The following is a 16,972-nucleotide window of genomic DNA, read 5'->3' as shown; positions in this document are numbered from 1 at the left end:
TTTTAATTCATTATTGCTGGATCAAAGCATATGTATTCCTGTGCTGCCTGCAGGTCCATAGGGACAACATGTGAATGTCTGAGTCACAGCTGTACAGAAAGTGGGAGAGTGTCCCTATGGTCACCTACATTTGTGCTGTCAGATTGGGACTCTGAAGTTGCTCAGTTGGCCAGGGTTTTAGTAGCTCTTCTCTTCTTCCTGTGCCTGACTTGTTCACATGCTAGTTCTTTGACAGCTGCAGGACATTGCTACAGAGGAAGTCTTCCTGGGTCTGAGCTTCATTCCCACGCTAGCCAAAGCTAAAGAGGAGGAATGTGGCTCTTTGTCATTTGTGTCTGGACAGACCTCATCTCCTAAAGAAATATGTCTTTTTGAAAGCTGATGTTTGACTCCTTGTGCACAGCTGCTGAGGAACATTAGCCCTCTCAAAAGAGCAGGAGATGATCTCTTGAAGCAGTTGGTAGGTGCCATAATTGCTGTTTCCTATTCAGTGCAGTCTGTGGATGTAGTGACTTCTTGTTTTTCACCAGCTGGAAGCCCAGACCATTTCCTGAGTGTGCCATGGTTTCTGTGCATGTGCCTGGTGTCCAGAAAGCAGCTGGGGTTTACTGTATGTGTGCTGCCCTTCAGTCCTCTACAGATCATAGAACCATACAAGGGCTTGGGTTGGAAAGGACCTTAAAGATCATCAAGTTCCACTCACCCCTGCCATGGGCAGGGACACCTTCCACTAAACCAGGCTGATCCAAGCCCCATCCAGCCTAATCTTGAGCATTCCAGCCCTTTATCATCATCTTAGCCCTTCTCTAGACATGCTCCAGCAAATCCAAGTCCTTCCCTGGAATTTGTAATGGTCCTTTCAGGAGCTACAGTGTGCAGAGAGAGCTTTTCAGTCACAGGCCATAAATCTGAAAGTTCCCAGCCATCCTAGCAGCCAGAAGCATCTTAGGAAAGCTGTCCCCTGTGAACAGAGGAGGTGGCTGGACTCCTTATGAGAGGGGAGAGGCAATACCACTGCAGTACTCCCCAGTTTAAATGCTGCTGAGTGATCTGCCAGGCCAAAAAGGAGAAAGGTGCTCACCTGGTGGGTAGGAGCAAGTGGCTTGAGGTAGACATCAGGGGAGCCAGCTGGAAGCTTTAGGAGATACAGTATGGGCACACATAAGGAACATAATAAATTGATGAAAGACTTCTGTTGTACAGAGGTGGAGTGTACTTTCCAGATGACAGCTGCGTGAAACAAAATTTCTTCAAGCTTGGTAATGTCAGATCCAAATGCAGAATCAGGGAAGACCTTGAGGGCAAAGAGGGACTGAGAGGTAGGGGACAATGTGATTGCTGAGGCAGCTGGAAGGAGATAGGATCTTTCATGGGGGGGGTCTTCTGGTTGAGCTGCACTGAATTTACCTTTGGCTTTTACTACAGGGAAAAAAGGTAGAAGGGAAAAATCACTGATACAGTCTTTTTGCATGATGTGTTTCTACTTACATGCATCAGAACAAAAAAGATTCAGTTCTTTGTGCATCAGGTCATATACCTGGGCAATTCCTTGCAAAGCATGTGACAGCTGCAAATTGTCTGTACAAATTCCAGAGGAGTCTGAACAAACATTTGGAGGAGGGATCCATTGCTGGGAGGGAAAGGGGGGTTGCTGATTAGACAAACCACATCAAGCTCAGGAAATCCACTCAGCTGAAAATGTTTGAAAGCTGTGTGAATGTTAGGGAGGAAATATTTTATCTCTTTGCCCTGTTCTTGCTTTACCTTGGACATCCATTTATTGCCATTTTTGGGAAAGAGATTTTGAACTCTGATCTGCCCCAGCACAGTCTCACTCGCATCGTTAGGTGGGATTTTCCTTGCTGCTGGGCAATCAAGCTGATGAATTCTTAAAAAAATAATCCCAAGCTGAAAATCAAGCAACACCTTTTTTTTCCCCCTCCCTCAGAGACAACTAGTTCTGGTACAGTAACTGTAATTACCAGGAGAGCACAGAGCCCTGTGCCTGTCCTGGGGTTGGTGTTGGTGGCTGGCACTGGCACAGCTCAGTGCCTCGAGGTCACTGCCCTCAGTCCAGGCTCTCCATGTGCATTTCAAGAAGCATCCACAATAACTTTCAGTGGGTTATAGCTGTGAGTAGAGCAGGCAGTTTGTTCAGATTTGTGCTTTGCACACATTCAGCATGCTCTTGGTATCAAAAGAAGCAAGTAGCCATGGAACAAAAGCTCCCTCAAAGTGTTATAGATTCTCCAAAGCTGTGCTGGCCCCAGGCAGGTTTGGAAGCAATTTGATACCCCTGCACATCAGCCTGTTCTAGTAGAGCTGCTCTTATATTTTTATTCCTAATATCTGTTTTCCGGGAGATACTAATCCCTCTAACTAGGGCCACCATTTTTCAAAATTCAGCTGATAAAAACTGATGGGAGTGGACCTGTTCTGCTGGCTCTAAAGCTTGATATCAGCAGAAGGGCTGTCAATTTGATTCACCCCATGACTGGCCAAGATATTAAAATGAAAACCATTGCTGTAGAGCGTGGATCAGGTTGTCATGGAGGGAAAACATGCACTGGGAATACTCAGAAATGATTGCTGCAAGACAAGTATGGTGACACGAGTAACCTGATTTGTTGAGAAGTTTGGTTACTCCTCAGTTGTTGTTGAATTCAGCAAAGTGCTGATTGTCTCTGAAAGTCTTCAGTCACTTGTAGCCAGTGGTTTAGCAGTGACATTTACACAGCATTGATGAGAATCTGCAGGTTTTATAGTGGTGTTGCTTGTGAACGTCACAGCCAAGTGCACTTAGTCTGCAGCTCAGGGAAAGCAAAATGTCCAGTGGAAAGGTACAATTTAGGAGGGCTGAGCATGAGCATTACAGAGACAGGGAGAGTAATGTGGGATGGTCCTGTACTGTTTTCTCACTCCACAGCTGGCTGTTTGAACATTTGCCCAAAGAGCACCCATAAATACTTGTGGGAAGTTCTCCTTTTGGCCAACAGCATTGCTATTTTGCTGGCTAATGCAAATCTGCTATTTCTCTTGTCATTGAGATCAGCAGATACTTGGCTAACGTAGTCCTTCAACTTTTCTGTTTAGACAAGGAAATTTAAGAATATCCTGAGTTAGATGGGGTCATGGGCTTTAACTTTTTTTGAACTACTCTAAGTTATATGGGGAAATAATTTTTAGAAAAATCAGTATTTGGGAAAAATTTTGAAGGCCAGTCACCACATTTTATAGTATTTTCTTACAGCTTTGGAAAAAAGTTATTGATTTCCAATATTTATTTATTTAGTAGGTTGAAGCATAGCTTTCTTGTTATTTGTTGTATTGTACATTTCTAAGTTCAAAGAAGAGACTAAGCATTTGTTGATTTATTGGAGGGTAGAGGTACTTAAGACAAAAAGATATTAGAAATAGCTGGTGATTAAGATTACTAGTCATTTATATTATGGTCTTCGTTTTCTTTGCCAGTGCATTTCAAAGCTTTCACTTTGCAGGCTGAGAGCTTTCATGCCTGTTTTCAGTTTTTCTTAACAAGGTGATTGTTTTGTTAAAAGTAAGATTAAATGAGAACAAAATGACTGCAATTTGTCATTTTAATGGAGAGATTTCTTGCCCTGTCACACCAAGCGTGTCTGCTTCCAAAATGTCTGTGGTGAAAAGTTTAATACTTTTAAGAAGTGGAAAGAAAACACAGAACACCTTCTCTATGACAGATGTAAATTGAGAGTAGTTGTTTGTGGAGTGCCATCTAAGTGGTTAGACAAACATAAGTGGGCAAACAAAAGAATGAGAAAAAACCCTCAAAACTGGATGATGTTAAGAAAATACAATGAATAAACTGAATTCCAGGCCAAGGCAGAGATAGCTGGTGGAGGCTCTAGAGGACAAGTTAGTTCAGTGAGGAGCTGCTGAGGGAGCTGGGAGTATTTAGACTAGAGAAAAGAAGTCTCAGAGGGAACCTCATTACTCTCTATGGGATGAGAGACTGAAAGGATGTTCTGGTGTGATAGGTGTCCTTCTCTTCTCCAGGATAAGAGGAAATGGCCTCAAGCTGTGCCAGGGGACGTTTAGATTGGATATTAGGAAAATTTCTCCACCTTCTCCAAAATCAAGCCATGGAATTAGCTGCCTAGGGAGGTAGTAGAGTCGCCCTCCCTGGAGGGAGCTAAATGACATTTTGGTGGGGCACTTGGGGACATGGTTTAGTGGTGGCCTTGGGAGGGCTGGGTTATTGATTGTACTTGATCTAAGAGGTCTTTTCCAACCTAAACGATTCTATGATTCTTTTGTGTCTCCCTGGTGGATTAATGGAGATGCTGAGTTGCTCTCTGTACTTTGTTCCACCCACACTCTAAGGGTATGGAAAACTCCCGGGTGTGGCAGGATTTCTGTGTCAGCTGGCAGTGCTGCACACTGGAGCTGCTTCATGTTGGTTTGCCTGAGGGGGTCACTGGGAGAGTATCAATTGTAGGAGTGAATTTATTGATGCTTTCTACAAAGGCTGAATGCAGTTGACGCAATTAAACATTGCTACTGGGACAAAAGTAGTGGATCAGCAATGTTCACTGCTCTTTGTCATATTCAGCAGCAAATACAAATGTCGATGATGAATACGCCTGCAGCATTTCCTTGGTTTGGAATTGGAATCACGCAGACTGCACTTTGTCCATGTGCTAGAGCTCCCTTTGATAACAGCCAAAGATGTGTAATTTTAACTTCAGCCGTTGTGTCTTGTTTTCTTTCCCACAGCTGTAGGAGAAGTGCTTTGGCTATCAAGGATACTGAAAGAGAAGGCGTATTTGTGTGAGGTTTTTATCCCCTCATCTTCACCATAACTGTTTCCTTTAGTAGCTAATTATATTTAGTATTAGTTTCAGTGACTTACATAAATCTCAAATGCATAAACCAGCAGTATCCTTTTTTCTGCAGTTTTTTCTTGTGGGAAATTGTTGAAATGAACTATCTCATTGAAAAACTTCATTCCTGGAATGAGGACTGCTGTGCGGTTCTTCAAGTGGAGCAAAAAGAACTGGGAGGATGTCTCTGCTTTGATTAGTGAGTCAGGGAGGATATCAGTTCTTCCAGGAGATTTATAGCATTTTAGAAGGTAGGCTTTTAAGAGCATACCCTGTGCTCCAGTCTCCATCAAGCCTCTTGGCAGAGTCCTTTGAAGTTACTTCTGTGGGTACTGTTGTTGCTGCATGGTCTCTTGCCTGATGTGTGATGAGTTTGGGCGTGGGGACACAGCAGAGCAGAGGGCCCTGGTTAGACAAGGCCAGTGATGTGCTGGCTGGAAGGACAGGCCTTATTTTTCACACCTGTTTTTAGGTAGGACAGGAGAAGTCCACATGGTTTGTGGTTCTTTACTTCGTCAGAGTAGTCAAGTCTCACCTCTAGTCTCTTTTCCCTGCCTAATCTCTTAACTCAAGGCAGACACTTTCTGTGTGGGGTGGTTGAGGAAAGGATGTAGCTGTCTGTGCAGGCACTGTTTGCAGCTTTCTCCACTGCACCCACTTGCTCTGTGAGTCAGTAAATCCTTTTGGTTTTGACAGGTGGCCTCTTGCATGGAAACTCTTCCATGTCCAGTCTCTGTGCCTTATCTCTGGAAACAGTACCTAGAAAGAGATTTTACAGGCACAGAGTCTTACCCTTGGTTTGTTAAAATACTTGTTTATTTTTAGAACCATGGGACCAAAGGGGAGAGGCATATATTAAATAGTGCTGATATTATCTGGAAGATTTTAGTGCATGTTGCTTTACAGATCACCACTCTTAGGCTAAGGGCTGGAATTAATAAGGTGACAGAGGAGCCAGCAAATTACATTAAACTGGACATTAGGTCCTTTTCAACCCTATCAAGCATTATCTCCAGTTACAGAAGTACCTTCTGGCACCTGGGGGGATAAGTCCCTCTGAAAACACTCTTTCCACTTGGGCTTTTCGCTTTTTGTTTTTGTTTTTTTCTTTGTTCAGGCTTTCAGCAAAATCCTTGGAGGTTTTTGCATCTGGTTAAAGGAAGAAAAAAGCCTCTGTCTGAATCTTAAATAACAACTGGCTGCCCCTACTTTGTCCTGCACTACAATGTGAAGTCTATTGTGCAGCAGAGAAACAGAAATGCATCTGGAATTTTTCCCATTGAGATTGATATGGATCTCATTAATAGCAGCTTTGGGATCTATCTGTAACTGTTTTTCAGCAAGTGAAATTATTCTGATAGTAATGTTTGGGGTTTCTTTGTGTACATTCTACAAATGCACATCTGGTGGCTGCACCTAGGAGATGGCACCTAAAGCTACATTATCCTGTTTCACCTAATAGAAGGAAAAAAGCTTGTTCTCTGGTTGGATGAATGATGCTGCTTTGACTTCTTGGCAAGCTTGGAAATCACATAACTGCTCCTTGAACAACTTCCTACAAGAAGGAGCATGACAAGCTAAATTGTTTAGGCCTTAGGAATTTGTGCAATAGAGAACATTTCCACTATCACTGTTTTTTAAGTTAGGATGTCCCAACTGCTGAATGGTGCAAGCAGTGGTGTGGATTTCAGCCAAAAACATTGTCCAATTTCAAGGTGTTTGGGGAGAAGTGTGCTTGCCCAGCATCTCCTGTGCTTGCCCAACACCTCCTATGCTTTCAGTCCCTTCTTGTTTCCACTGCAAATTTTGTTCTCATTTCTAGTTCATATCTTCTTGTTTTCTCAAATGAACTGCAGACCTGATTAGGTCATTTCTATGCCAGTTTTTCACATGAAATGAACATTGAGATAACTTTAAAAAAATCTTCTGAAAATAACTGACAAAAATTGTAAGAACATCTGTATAATTGTCTTTGAGCATCAATTTGTGGTGTGCAAAGAAGATTCACTTCTTGTCTTTGTTTCTTTGCATTTAATTGTCTGCCTGTCTTGTGTGCTGTAGGCAGCTGTCAGAGCAATAGCTTCTGCAGACTTTTTTTCCCTCACATTTACTGTTTTCCTCTCATTTCCTGTTGGTGTGTGAAAGCAAGCTTGTCCCTTGCCTCCATTTTCATTGAGGAAACCTTCTCTGGATCACCTTAAAGTCACTGTAGGGAGTTGGACTGATGAGAATTGCAACCAGCAAATAGTCAGTAATAATGAGTCAGGAAAGAAAATTCATGCTGCTGAAAAATAATGGTTTCTTTTTATTCCTCCTCAGGTTTCTGAGCATTTATTAGTTATTGAGGTCTTATTCCAACTATAAGTCTGTAAAAATATTTTTTTATTTGCTGTGGAATTTTTTTTAACATGAAGGCTGAGATTCTCCCAGGAGTGTGATATGAGCAACTGTGTCCTGTAGAACTTTTCAAAATATTGCTCTACATGAAAGAAAATCAGAAGAGCTCAGAAGACTTCTATTAATGCCATGTCCATTTCACAACAGACTAATGTTTTCCATATTGTGTTAATAGGAATTTTTTGTCTAGCTTCTAAAATGGCATTGGTCATTCCAGAAGTGTATGAGCCTTGAAAAAACTAAAGACTGTTTTCAGTCAGATCAACCCATCCGTTTCAGTTACAATTATTGAAACACTGACATTTCTTCTACCAGAATCCTCATCCTGTAAGACTTATGCAGAGAACTTTTGCCCCACGTGGATTTTTGAGCTGTATAAGAGCAATGGGCCAGAGGTGAAGGAACATCGGGCATTCAGAAGCTGAATGAGTTATGAAGTCCAGTCTTCTGTCTATGCAGACACCAGATCATACAACCCCTTTCATAAAATGACCAGTCTTCACATCAAGTAATTTGTTTTGTGCTTTCCTGTCCTCATTAGCTTCCATAACAAAGCTGTTCTGGATTTTTTTAAACATTGATGACCTTATTTTTGTCTTCAGCTGGTTGTGTCAGGATCAAGTCACGCTCATTTTGTGCTTAGTTGTTCATTAATTTCAACAGCTCTTTCCCCTCTGTGCCACATCCCCTGGGCTGTACATCAGCAGAGCAGTCACATCAGTTCTGTGCTTGGCTGTGCTGAGCAATATGTGCATTTTTGGCTTAGATGATGGTGGGAAGGCTCTTTTCCATCAGTGTCCTGTTCCCTACATATATACCAATTTCTTTACAGCATTGAGTGTTCCAGGCTCCCTCTGCACTGACATCATTACTTGTGAAGTAATGAATGAAGGCCACTCAAAATTTTACTATTCCCTCCAACAATTTGAAATCTGAAGATTGGTCTGAGACAGTAGGATAACCCCAAGATAGGCATATACATTAAATAATGTGGTAGGAGAAAATGAGATCAGAGGCTTTTGAAACAGAGAAGTGCAATTTGTTGTGCTCCACCATAAGACTGCTGGTAGTTCAGGACAGTCAGACATGGCCAGTGGTGGCAAGAATGAGCAGTGAGTGGCAATGACAGGGATTAACTTCTCTCTTTGCAGGAGGGATAAAGTGAACAGTTAAGTTGGCTTTACAAAAGTAATGTGCAGTCACTGCATTTAACAGACTGGTTAATTAGTGTGATGAAAGACAACAGGTCTGTGCTGGGAACTGGGCCCATCCTCTGCAGTCTTTTGGAATGTGTTAGATCTTCACCAGAAAAAAAGAGACCCCCTGGGTACCCTGCCTTTTGGGAGTGCAGTGTTGAACAGCAGCAGACCCTCCATGACTGCTCTCCAGTTGGTGTTCAATAGAAAGCACAATCCCTTTCCTCTTCCAGCAGAGTATTAACAGGAACATAATTGTGCTAAAGTCTGGCCAACTGGCAGAGCTGCTGGCTGGCATCTTCTATGGAAGCTAACTCTTTTTTCTTGGGAGAAGTATTGGACCTTTCACCTTCCCTCTTCATCACGTTTTTTGTTTGCACAGAAGGCATTGGAAACCCAGGCAGTAATTGCAGTCTGCTTTTGCTCACCTTCATCATGTTTCCAAATACCACATAATCTCATCTATTTGGCTCAGTGCTCCCTCAGAGTTCTTGAACCCCCACCTGGCTTTTTGTAGGAAGAATGAGCTGTAATTCAATCTTGCATCATTGACAATAACACATGAGAAACAAGCTATGACATTGAAATGATGTTAGAAGACTGGTTTTTAAACTAACAGAACCTTGTATTGTTGAGAAGTTAGCTTTTCACCCTTGCATAATTGTGTTTTGGTATTAGAGAGTTTTCTGAACAATGACAAATTTTGCGTGTTGTCTTATAAGCTGCTGCATGAGGCAGGTCAGGACAAAGTTTCTGCTTGGTCTGAATTTTATAGTTTTTTGGTTTGTTTGGGTTTTTTTTTTTTTTTTGTTGTTGTTTTTTCCAAGAGGAAGCACACCTTTAAACCAAGCTTCTTGTTATTTTTGTGCATGCACGTGTGTTTTCTGCATGCAATGTTTGGAGAATCAGGAGGAAAGTGTGAGGATTTCATCAGAGCAGGCAAACCGATTTCTTTTTGTCTTTAATATTTAGTTTATCTGAAAACTTTTCCAGTCCCCATGACTAATTGCGTTATGCGGGTAAGCTGCTCAGGACACTTTGTTGGACTTTTTGCATGTCAGAACACAGTCAGTGAGCAGGAGGGACTGAGCCAATGTGAAATCATTCTTTGATTTTGTGCCTTGGTGGTGCCATAAGCCCAAGACATTAATGACTGCAGAAAGGTTAAACTTTACGTGTCTTCCTGTTTATCACAAAGGTGCGGGGTACAAACAGAAAGCACTCTTGGCAGGCAGCAGGCTGGAAAATCCACGTGCTGCTTATCTGCAGTGATTGTACTGAAACTTGATTACCATATATGAAGAGAAATACTTAAGAAGTGCAAGGATTCTGAAGGGCAGCTCTTGATTCCCAGCCCAGCTGTAGCTTGGCTAGTTGGTCACCTCTGAGCAATGTTAGCCCAGTATGAAAAAAAGTGGTTTTAGATGAAATAGACCTGTGCAGAACTTCAAAAGATCATCTATTTGCATTTCCCTCTAAAAAGTAGGCACAGCTTTGGCTAACTGGTGTTTAATAATAAAATAATTGTTGTTAAAAATAATACAATCAAATCAGAAAATGGTGTAGTTGATGCGAGTTCTGTAATCCATGTCCAGACAGTAGATTTCCATGTGTAATGATCCCAAGGATAAAAAAAAAAATTTAATGATTCATTTTCATTGCTGCATTTTAGAACTGGTGTTACTACTTCTCTTTACCAGGGATATAGAGATTTTATCTTTCTCTTTTGCAGCAGCCTCGTAATAGTTATCATGCACTCTTCCAGTTTTTTCTATACTATACAAAGTTTTTGTTTTCCTAGCTTTCCTCAGACATCATGTTTTCTAGACCTTAAATGTTTTTCAGTGTCTCCTGTGGCCTTTTTTCAGTGTTCATGTTTTTCACATGAGGCCCAGAATTGGACTTGGTCCTTGAGTTGATGCTTTCTGATCTTGAATAAAGTAGAATATTTAACAGGTTTTACAGCTGTAATAGTTACATTTTTCATTCATGATAGGGTGTTTATCTTTCCTGCAAGAGTGTAATAATGTTCTTTGTATGAACCACAGTGCAGAGGATGGGAGCCTTTTAAGATAGATCTTGGAGCAGCTGGTCCAGCTCTAAATAGAGCAATGAGAAAATGAGAAAAGGGCTGCACTGATGAGTTTAAACAGCCTACTAGGTGATGGAGAGCAGAGGGCAAGAAGGCTGAAGATGTTCCAGAGTGCCTCAAAGGTACAGAGCAATCATTCACAGGGAAGTCGGCAGGGATCACTGCTACATGGTCTGCAGAGTTTGAGTTCAGTTGATTTTACCTGCCCTTTCCTTTGCTTATGGAATAAAGCCTGTTCAAAGTCATCTTTTTGAAGTGGTGGTGACATTTACTGCAGAGCACTGTTCTGCTGTGTAATTCAGTGGTGTCAGTGGCCAAGTAGCTGAGACCTTTGCAGCTTGAAAGAGACAGCTGCAGACACGCAAGGGGGAGAAGATGGGTGGGGATCTGTGGTTCACACTCTCTTGTAAAGAGTTAGGTGGTCTCAAATGGCACTGGTAGGGTGCTCTGACCAGCCATTCCTCCATGCTAAGTTCTCTCTACCATATTATTTTATTTTAGACTTCTGCTGTTTGTTAAGATCAATTTAATTTTTGGCCTGATCTCAGCTGTTAAAGACATTCTTCTTGCAGCCATCTTTTTTTGGGGAGGGCTTCTTTGCTGGTATAGGAAAAGTAGTAAGTTGGTTGTAGGATGGGGTTAATCCTTATTAATGCAGTTTCTTAAATTTTTCAGCTCCTTGAAGAATCTTTGAGCTGCTTGGATTTTTGACAGAGGATTAATGTCAATAAGAAATGTAAAATCAGGATGTCACAAACCTCCTCATTCCTATGCTGTCACACCATGCTGCTCCCCAGAGCAGAAAGGCAAGGGAGACAGCATACCTCTAGGTCTCAGTAAGGAAAAAGGCAAAGGTTAGTTTAGATTCTCTCTCTCCATAAATGCCTGTGTCAGGGCTGATGATTCGGCACTCAAGGGCTTCAGTTTGTATTTAATTAATAACATTGGTAGAGTTTGTGCCTTCTGTCTAACCATGGATGCTTTTGATCATCGGCAAACAGAAGATAGAAGTCATGCCAGAGCAAATAAATAATTTATGTGTGGTATAAAAAAGGAGAGAGAAGCTGTTCCTGCCCCTTTACAAATGCAGTGTGCAGGTTCTGCACAGCATTAGGTTCTAGCACTCTTTGGGCTTTTCTCTTTCAGCTTTCAGTTTTCCAGCACTACTGATTCTCCTTAATTAAAGAATAACCAAAAGCCTCCTTTAAGGTCGGCTTAAAGGAGGATGTTTTAAAAAAAGGGACTATCTGAAATAGAAGCTCAGAGTGGAGCTTAGTGGCTGCCAGTCTGCCTTTCCTTGGTGTTGTGGTTCCTCAGAAATGTGGTGCTGTCTTCTCTTTTACTCATTCAGGAACCTGACCTTGTCTTGACCTCCTCGTTAAAGCCAAAGGCATATAAATCAGTTTATTTCTTTCTCTGAGATGTAACTTTTTCTCTTCTACACATTCATGTATTATTTGCCTGGAAAGCAGCAGATAAGGAGTAGGGAGCAGATTCTGGTCAAGATTCAATGTCTAAAATTGTCCTATAGCCACCTTGCATAGTGACTGCGAGATACTTTGGGAAGTTAGTGCTGCCTATGCTGAGTACTCCTGTGCTCATCAAAGAGGAGTGGCTGTGAAGTGGTCTCAGTATCAGGACAAAATGGAATGGCTGAAAACCTTGGCTGGGGAGCTTCTGGCAGGCTAGCTCAGCCTTCAGAAATGCTTTGGGGTCACAATTCTTCTTGTCAGGGAGGAAAGAACTGGAAATGTAATGTTTTGTCACATAAGCCAGAGTCCCATAGGCACAAATATATATCACATTTTTGTGTGATTATAGATTCCTGTTTAAGAACAGTTTCTGGCAGAACGTTCGCTTCCTTTTGCTGTGCATGGTGACAAATTGTTAGAGATTTTATTACTGCTTTGTATGAGGAATTCCAACTTGAGAACTGGGAGTGATTTGTTTTGTACCTCACAATTATCATGTCAAGCATTTAGTCCATTTAGATGTCATTTGTGTTTTAGCAGGGTATGCCATTCAAACTGGAGATTGTAGATGCTTGGCACTTCTCTCTCAAATTACACAGGTCATAAGTGTGTGCCACAAGCAGCCAAATTCCTCAGCTTTTCAGGGTGTCGGGTGCAACGAGATTGCAATATGTCCGTTCTGGAATTTGAGGTGGAGTAGAGAGGAAGTGCTTAAAATTTAGAACTAAAAAATCAAAACTTTCACTTTCTGCACCATTTTCTGAAGGAGCACAAACCTGTTTGGGTCTGGAGCTGTGGTTGCCAGTGAAGCCACCCTGCCTTTAGGCAGCTGTGACAGGCAAAATGCAGCATCCCGTACCCAGCCGCTCAGTACATGCAGAGTTTTAACATCATTCAGAAACATTTGCTTTTTCTGTTTGACAAACTCCCATGCATTCCTTGGAATGTATTTTAGGTGCTCTGCAGAGAGCATTCCCATGGCCTGTTTGAGGCAAATCCCAAGATTTCCTGAAGGGTCCTGGAATACGCCAGCTGTAGTACAGAGCTGAGACAGAACAGCCATGCTCCTGGAGAGTCTGGCAGACAGCATTTCCCTGTCACTGCTGGACATCAGCTCTGCCTTGCTCTGATTTATTGAGGTGGCAAAGCACATGAGCTTACAGCATTCATAATTTCTTAATATTTCCCAAACGGAATTACTTTCAAGATTTATGGGAGCAAAATACCTTCTAACTTGCTCCCTTTTTTCCCATATGGATATAATATTTCCCCAAAACTGTTCTTCCTCCTTCTTAAGTGAAGTAAAAGTGAGTTAAAAGTCCATTTCTTTGGCCCTGAATACAGGAGTATTAAATATTACCAAATAATAGTAGCTAGTCTAAGGCTGTTGTGTTCTTTGCTAGAAAAATCCCTAGATTTACTTGTAGCAAATACAAAAAAAAGGCCAATGATCATTTCACCCCTTCTTTGGCATCACTTTGGTGCCCTGGTTGTCACATGCAGAAGCGATACCATAGAGCATTAGATCAGTCATGCCTTGAGCTTCAGCTGATTTTGGGGACTCCCGTGGGGTCCAGGGAGTCTTAGGAGGATCTGACTTCCCTCCTGGTTTTACCAGACACCTTTTGTAAATGGAAATCTGCATTAGGGAGAGGCATTCCTTACTCCCCATCAGACTACTGTAAATTTTCTTTTCCAGATGTATCACTTGCAAACCGGCCAGTTATTTGCATGTATGAATAACACCACCTTCTGAGTTAGGGCCAACCTTACAGCCTGCACCTTCTTTCTCATGCAGTGCTTTTGAACAGGTGAACTGAGCTGGCAAAGGTTTTATTTGCACTGCACCTCTTGAATCCTCTTGTTTCTTGAGAAGGGAATAAAACCTGCACATGAATGCATTCTCTCAAGCATCCAAGTTTTTCCTGGAGACTGCATGTCACAGCAGCAACCAGAGTAGCTTGGTGACCTTACAAAGCAGCCCCAAGGTGCTGGTGAGCCCCAGGCAATGCTGTCATCCCTCACTGCAGCTGCTGCATGGGGAGAACGGGGACCACTCTGTGGGACCTGGCTTCTGCTGAGAGCTCAGGGGGTGGCTGTAGAGGAAGGGCTGTGAGCATCTATGCTGTAGCCCTTCAGCTTATAAAAGCTCTTGCATTGCATGACCAACCTGCAGATTCCTCCTATTGATGTTGGAATGAGGTGGAGGTAAGTCCCTGGAATCATAGTAATTATATTTTGGTGCACCAAGATGTGTGAGAAAACATTGAACTAATTTGTCAGGTTATTGAAGTTTTTAGGATATTTTCAGAGTGTTGCAGTTAAAACTGTATTGTTCTTTATTTGTTTTTAAATAGGCCTGTAGGATGTTTTTACTTAAAAGCTTCAGAAGCTCTAATATATCTAACATACCCCCCACACACCTTTTCCCAGATAAAGTTATATATTTTGTATTCTTAGCTCTGGAAAAAACATTCCTTTCCTTCTAGATCAGCCATGTCATCTGTGCATCTTGCTTTTATGGTTATAGATGATCTTATTAAAGATTGTGTGAGTGGGTGTGAAGCAGTATGCACAGGTAAATCTGAGTCTTCTTGTTTTGTTAAATTCTCTTGGTCTCTTCCCCCTTTCCAGAGATTTCTGCATTTGTGATTTACTGGGCATCTATGATAGGACTTCACTTTGATCAGTTTATAATTTAGATTTCACTCCCTTCTTTCCTCACTGTGCTGCTATTTGAAATTGTTGCTCTGTACCTGGCTGTGGCATAGTGTAGATGAGTTTGTCCTAAATCAGGTAGTTCAAAGGTTGTCTGACTGCAGTAAGAGTTGCATGCTGAGTACAGGAAGAGCCTGAAGGGAAAGCTAAACCTGTGGGTTACACCTGTCCTGCTCCCTTGTGTGGCTTGGCCAAGCTGGATCTATTTCAGGGTACCTTGCTCTGTGCTGGAGGTGTTTTCTCTCATTCTAAATGTAGAACATTCCTTTTCATGGTGGGATTGATTTTGATCCAGAACATCTCTGCTACTGTTTTGATATGATTGAATGAACAGATTTCTAATGGTATTAACATACTTTCTAGTATACTTGATACACTCAGAAATGGTCCCATATGGAAGTTAATGTTTCTGTATTTGCTAATTGTTTCCTTTTCTCTGGCTACTGTAGTAAACGTTTGTAGAAGAGACAAATTTATACTAGCTGCTGTGTTTGTGTTGAGGGTATAATTAGGATAATGTATTTCCATAATGGCATGGTTAAGAAGGACTAGGTCTCTTTTTTTAAGGGATTCTGGATAGATTGTAACTGTTTGGTTTGGCAGGAACCTCTCTTGAATCATTTATGTGTTAATGAATGCTGAAGAAGGCACTGAATTTCCATTTCCTTTCTCTGTAAACTACAAACTGCTTCATGATCTCCTGAACTGTTTTCTTGCCTGTGTGGTGATAGCTGCTGTGTATGTGCAGGAGTGAGGCCAAAGCAGACTCCTCACACAGACAGCACAGAAACTGGCTTGGACTCACGAAGCTGGAAGTCAAACTGCCTAAATCCTGCTTGCAATTTACAATTTATTGCAGCTAAATTAATAGCCAAACACTACTGGGGCAGTTTTGAATTGTTGAGTGGAAGTGACTGCTAGGTCCATGACTTGAGTGATTTGAGTGTCCTTGTGGCACAAATTCTGGCAGGTTTGTTTCACTGCACTCATCTTTGGATAAAAGTAAAATCTTCCACATTACTCTGTTGCCAGTGACATTGTAGAATCAGCATTTAGGTACGGATTCTGTCAACATTCCTGCAGAAGTTTATCCTTCCTAGTTCAGGAGTTAATTTCTTTCTCATTTTGGTTTTCTCAGGTTCTCCAAGCCGGCACCAATGTTCTTGGACGATTCCTTCAGGAAATGGGCACGTATCAGGGACTTTGTACCCCCCTTTGGAATTAAAGGACAAGGTATGAGAAAACTGCAGCTGCTGGAGAAGAAGGTGGTCTGCAGATGCTGGCCCCATTTTCCTTTCTGTTTTGAAAACTCAGGTGGTCCTTTGGGCTCAGTTCATTTCCCCTGTTTGAGAGAATTATTGTATATGTAGTTCTCAGAAATGCAGAAGGGTTTTTACAGCTGGACTGTGGACCTTGGAGGCCAGCCTTAGGGAAGATGGTTTAGTACATGTAGAGAGTCAGTGCAACAATGGCAATTTAGACCAATGACCACATTCTAGAAGAAGTATTTTGACATTGGCTGCCAGAAGACCTTGTAGCAACTTTGCTGACAGCAGCAGAGAGTTCAAACTGATCTGAAGTACCTTTAAGCCAGTAATTCTCTAAAGAACACTACAGATGCCTTGGGCTTGACCACTGATACAAATCTTCATTTTCTTATCATAGAATTTTATAGTTGGTCTACTTATTTCCTTATATATAAGAAAAGTATGTTCAGATGCTTTGATGATGATTTTAATATGCCCTATGCACCAGCTGGAGCGAGGCAAAAGGGGCTGTGTCCCAGGTGTGCTGTGGGAGAGCAGGAGTGGTAGCTGGTGGATGAGATGGGAGCCAGTAGCCCACCCAGAAGATGATCTCTTTTGGGGTGCCAAGCTCCTACTTGTCCCACATGTGCAGTCACAGCCTCTCTGTCCAAGTGGAGGTGGAGAAGAAGGCTTGTGCTCACTGCAGTGATTTACTGCAGACTATCTGAGGTCCTGTGTATTTAATAAGTTTTTGTGGCATTGCATCAACTTGGAATTTTTTTTTTCCACTGACAAACTCAAGATTACAGATAATCCTATAGGAATTTAAATACCTGGTGGAGAAAGAACTGCAGCCACAGAAATCTTGGCTCTGTGTCTCTCCCTGGAAGCAGGTGTGGTAGTTATAGAACAATCTCTGATCAAATCAAAGGCTCTGCTGACAAATTGCTTTTGGCTTGCATCAGTTCCCTTCTTTGTTTTGTCCATTCCT

The 16,972-nt window shown here is 41.9% G+C and overlaps 1 protein-coding gene across 8 annotated transcripts in view; it reads left to right on the top strand.

Moving 5' to 3' along the window:
* Positions 1-16,972, top strand: part of ST3GAL3 (ST3 beta-galactoside alpha-2,3-sialyltransferase 3) — a 171,256-nt gene that overhangs the window by 84,431 nt on the left and 69,853 nt on the right. For all 8 annotated transcript variants that reach the window (XR_007778204.1, XM_030226393.2, XM_050977790.1 and 5 more), the window contains one exon: positions 15,873-15,967. Coding sequence is in view for 7 of the 8 variants with exons in the window: in XM_030226393.2 (XP_030082253.1) it covers positions 15,873-15,967 (95 nt within the window). In the remaining variant the exon portion in view is untranslated. The remainder of the gene's footprint in view (positions 1-15,872; positions 15,968-16,972) is intronic.

The sequence above is a fragment of the Serinus canaria genome, chromosome 8 (assembly GCF_022539315.1).
Source record: "Serinus canaria isolate serCan28SL12 chromosome 8, serCan2020, whole genome shotgun sequence".
In the NCBI taxonomy this organism is placed as follows: domain Eukaryota; kingdom Metazoa; phylum Chordata; class Aves; order Passeriformes; family Fringillidae; genus Serinus; species Serinus canaria.
The sequence above is the reverse complement of the archived record's forward strand: the minus strand, read 5'-3'. Positions and strand labels throughout refer to the sequence as shown.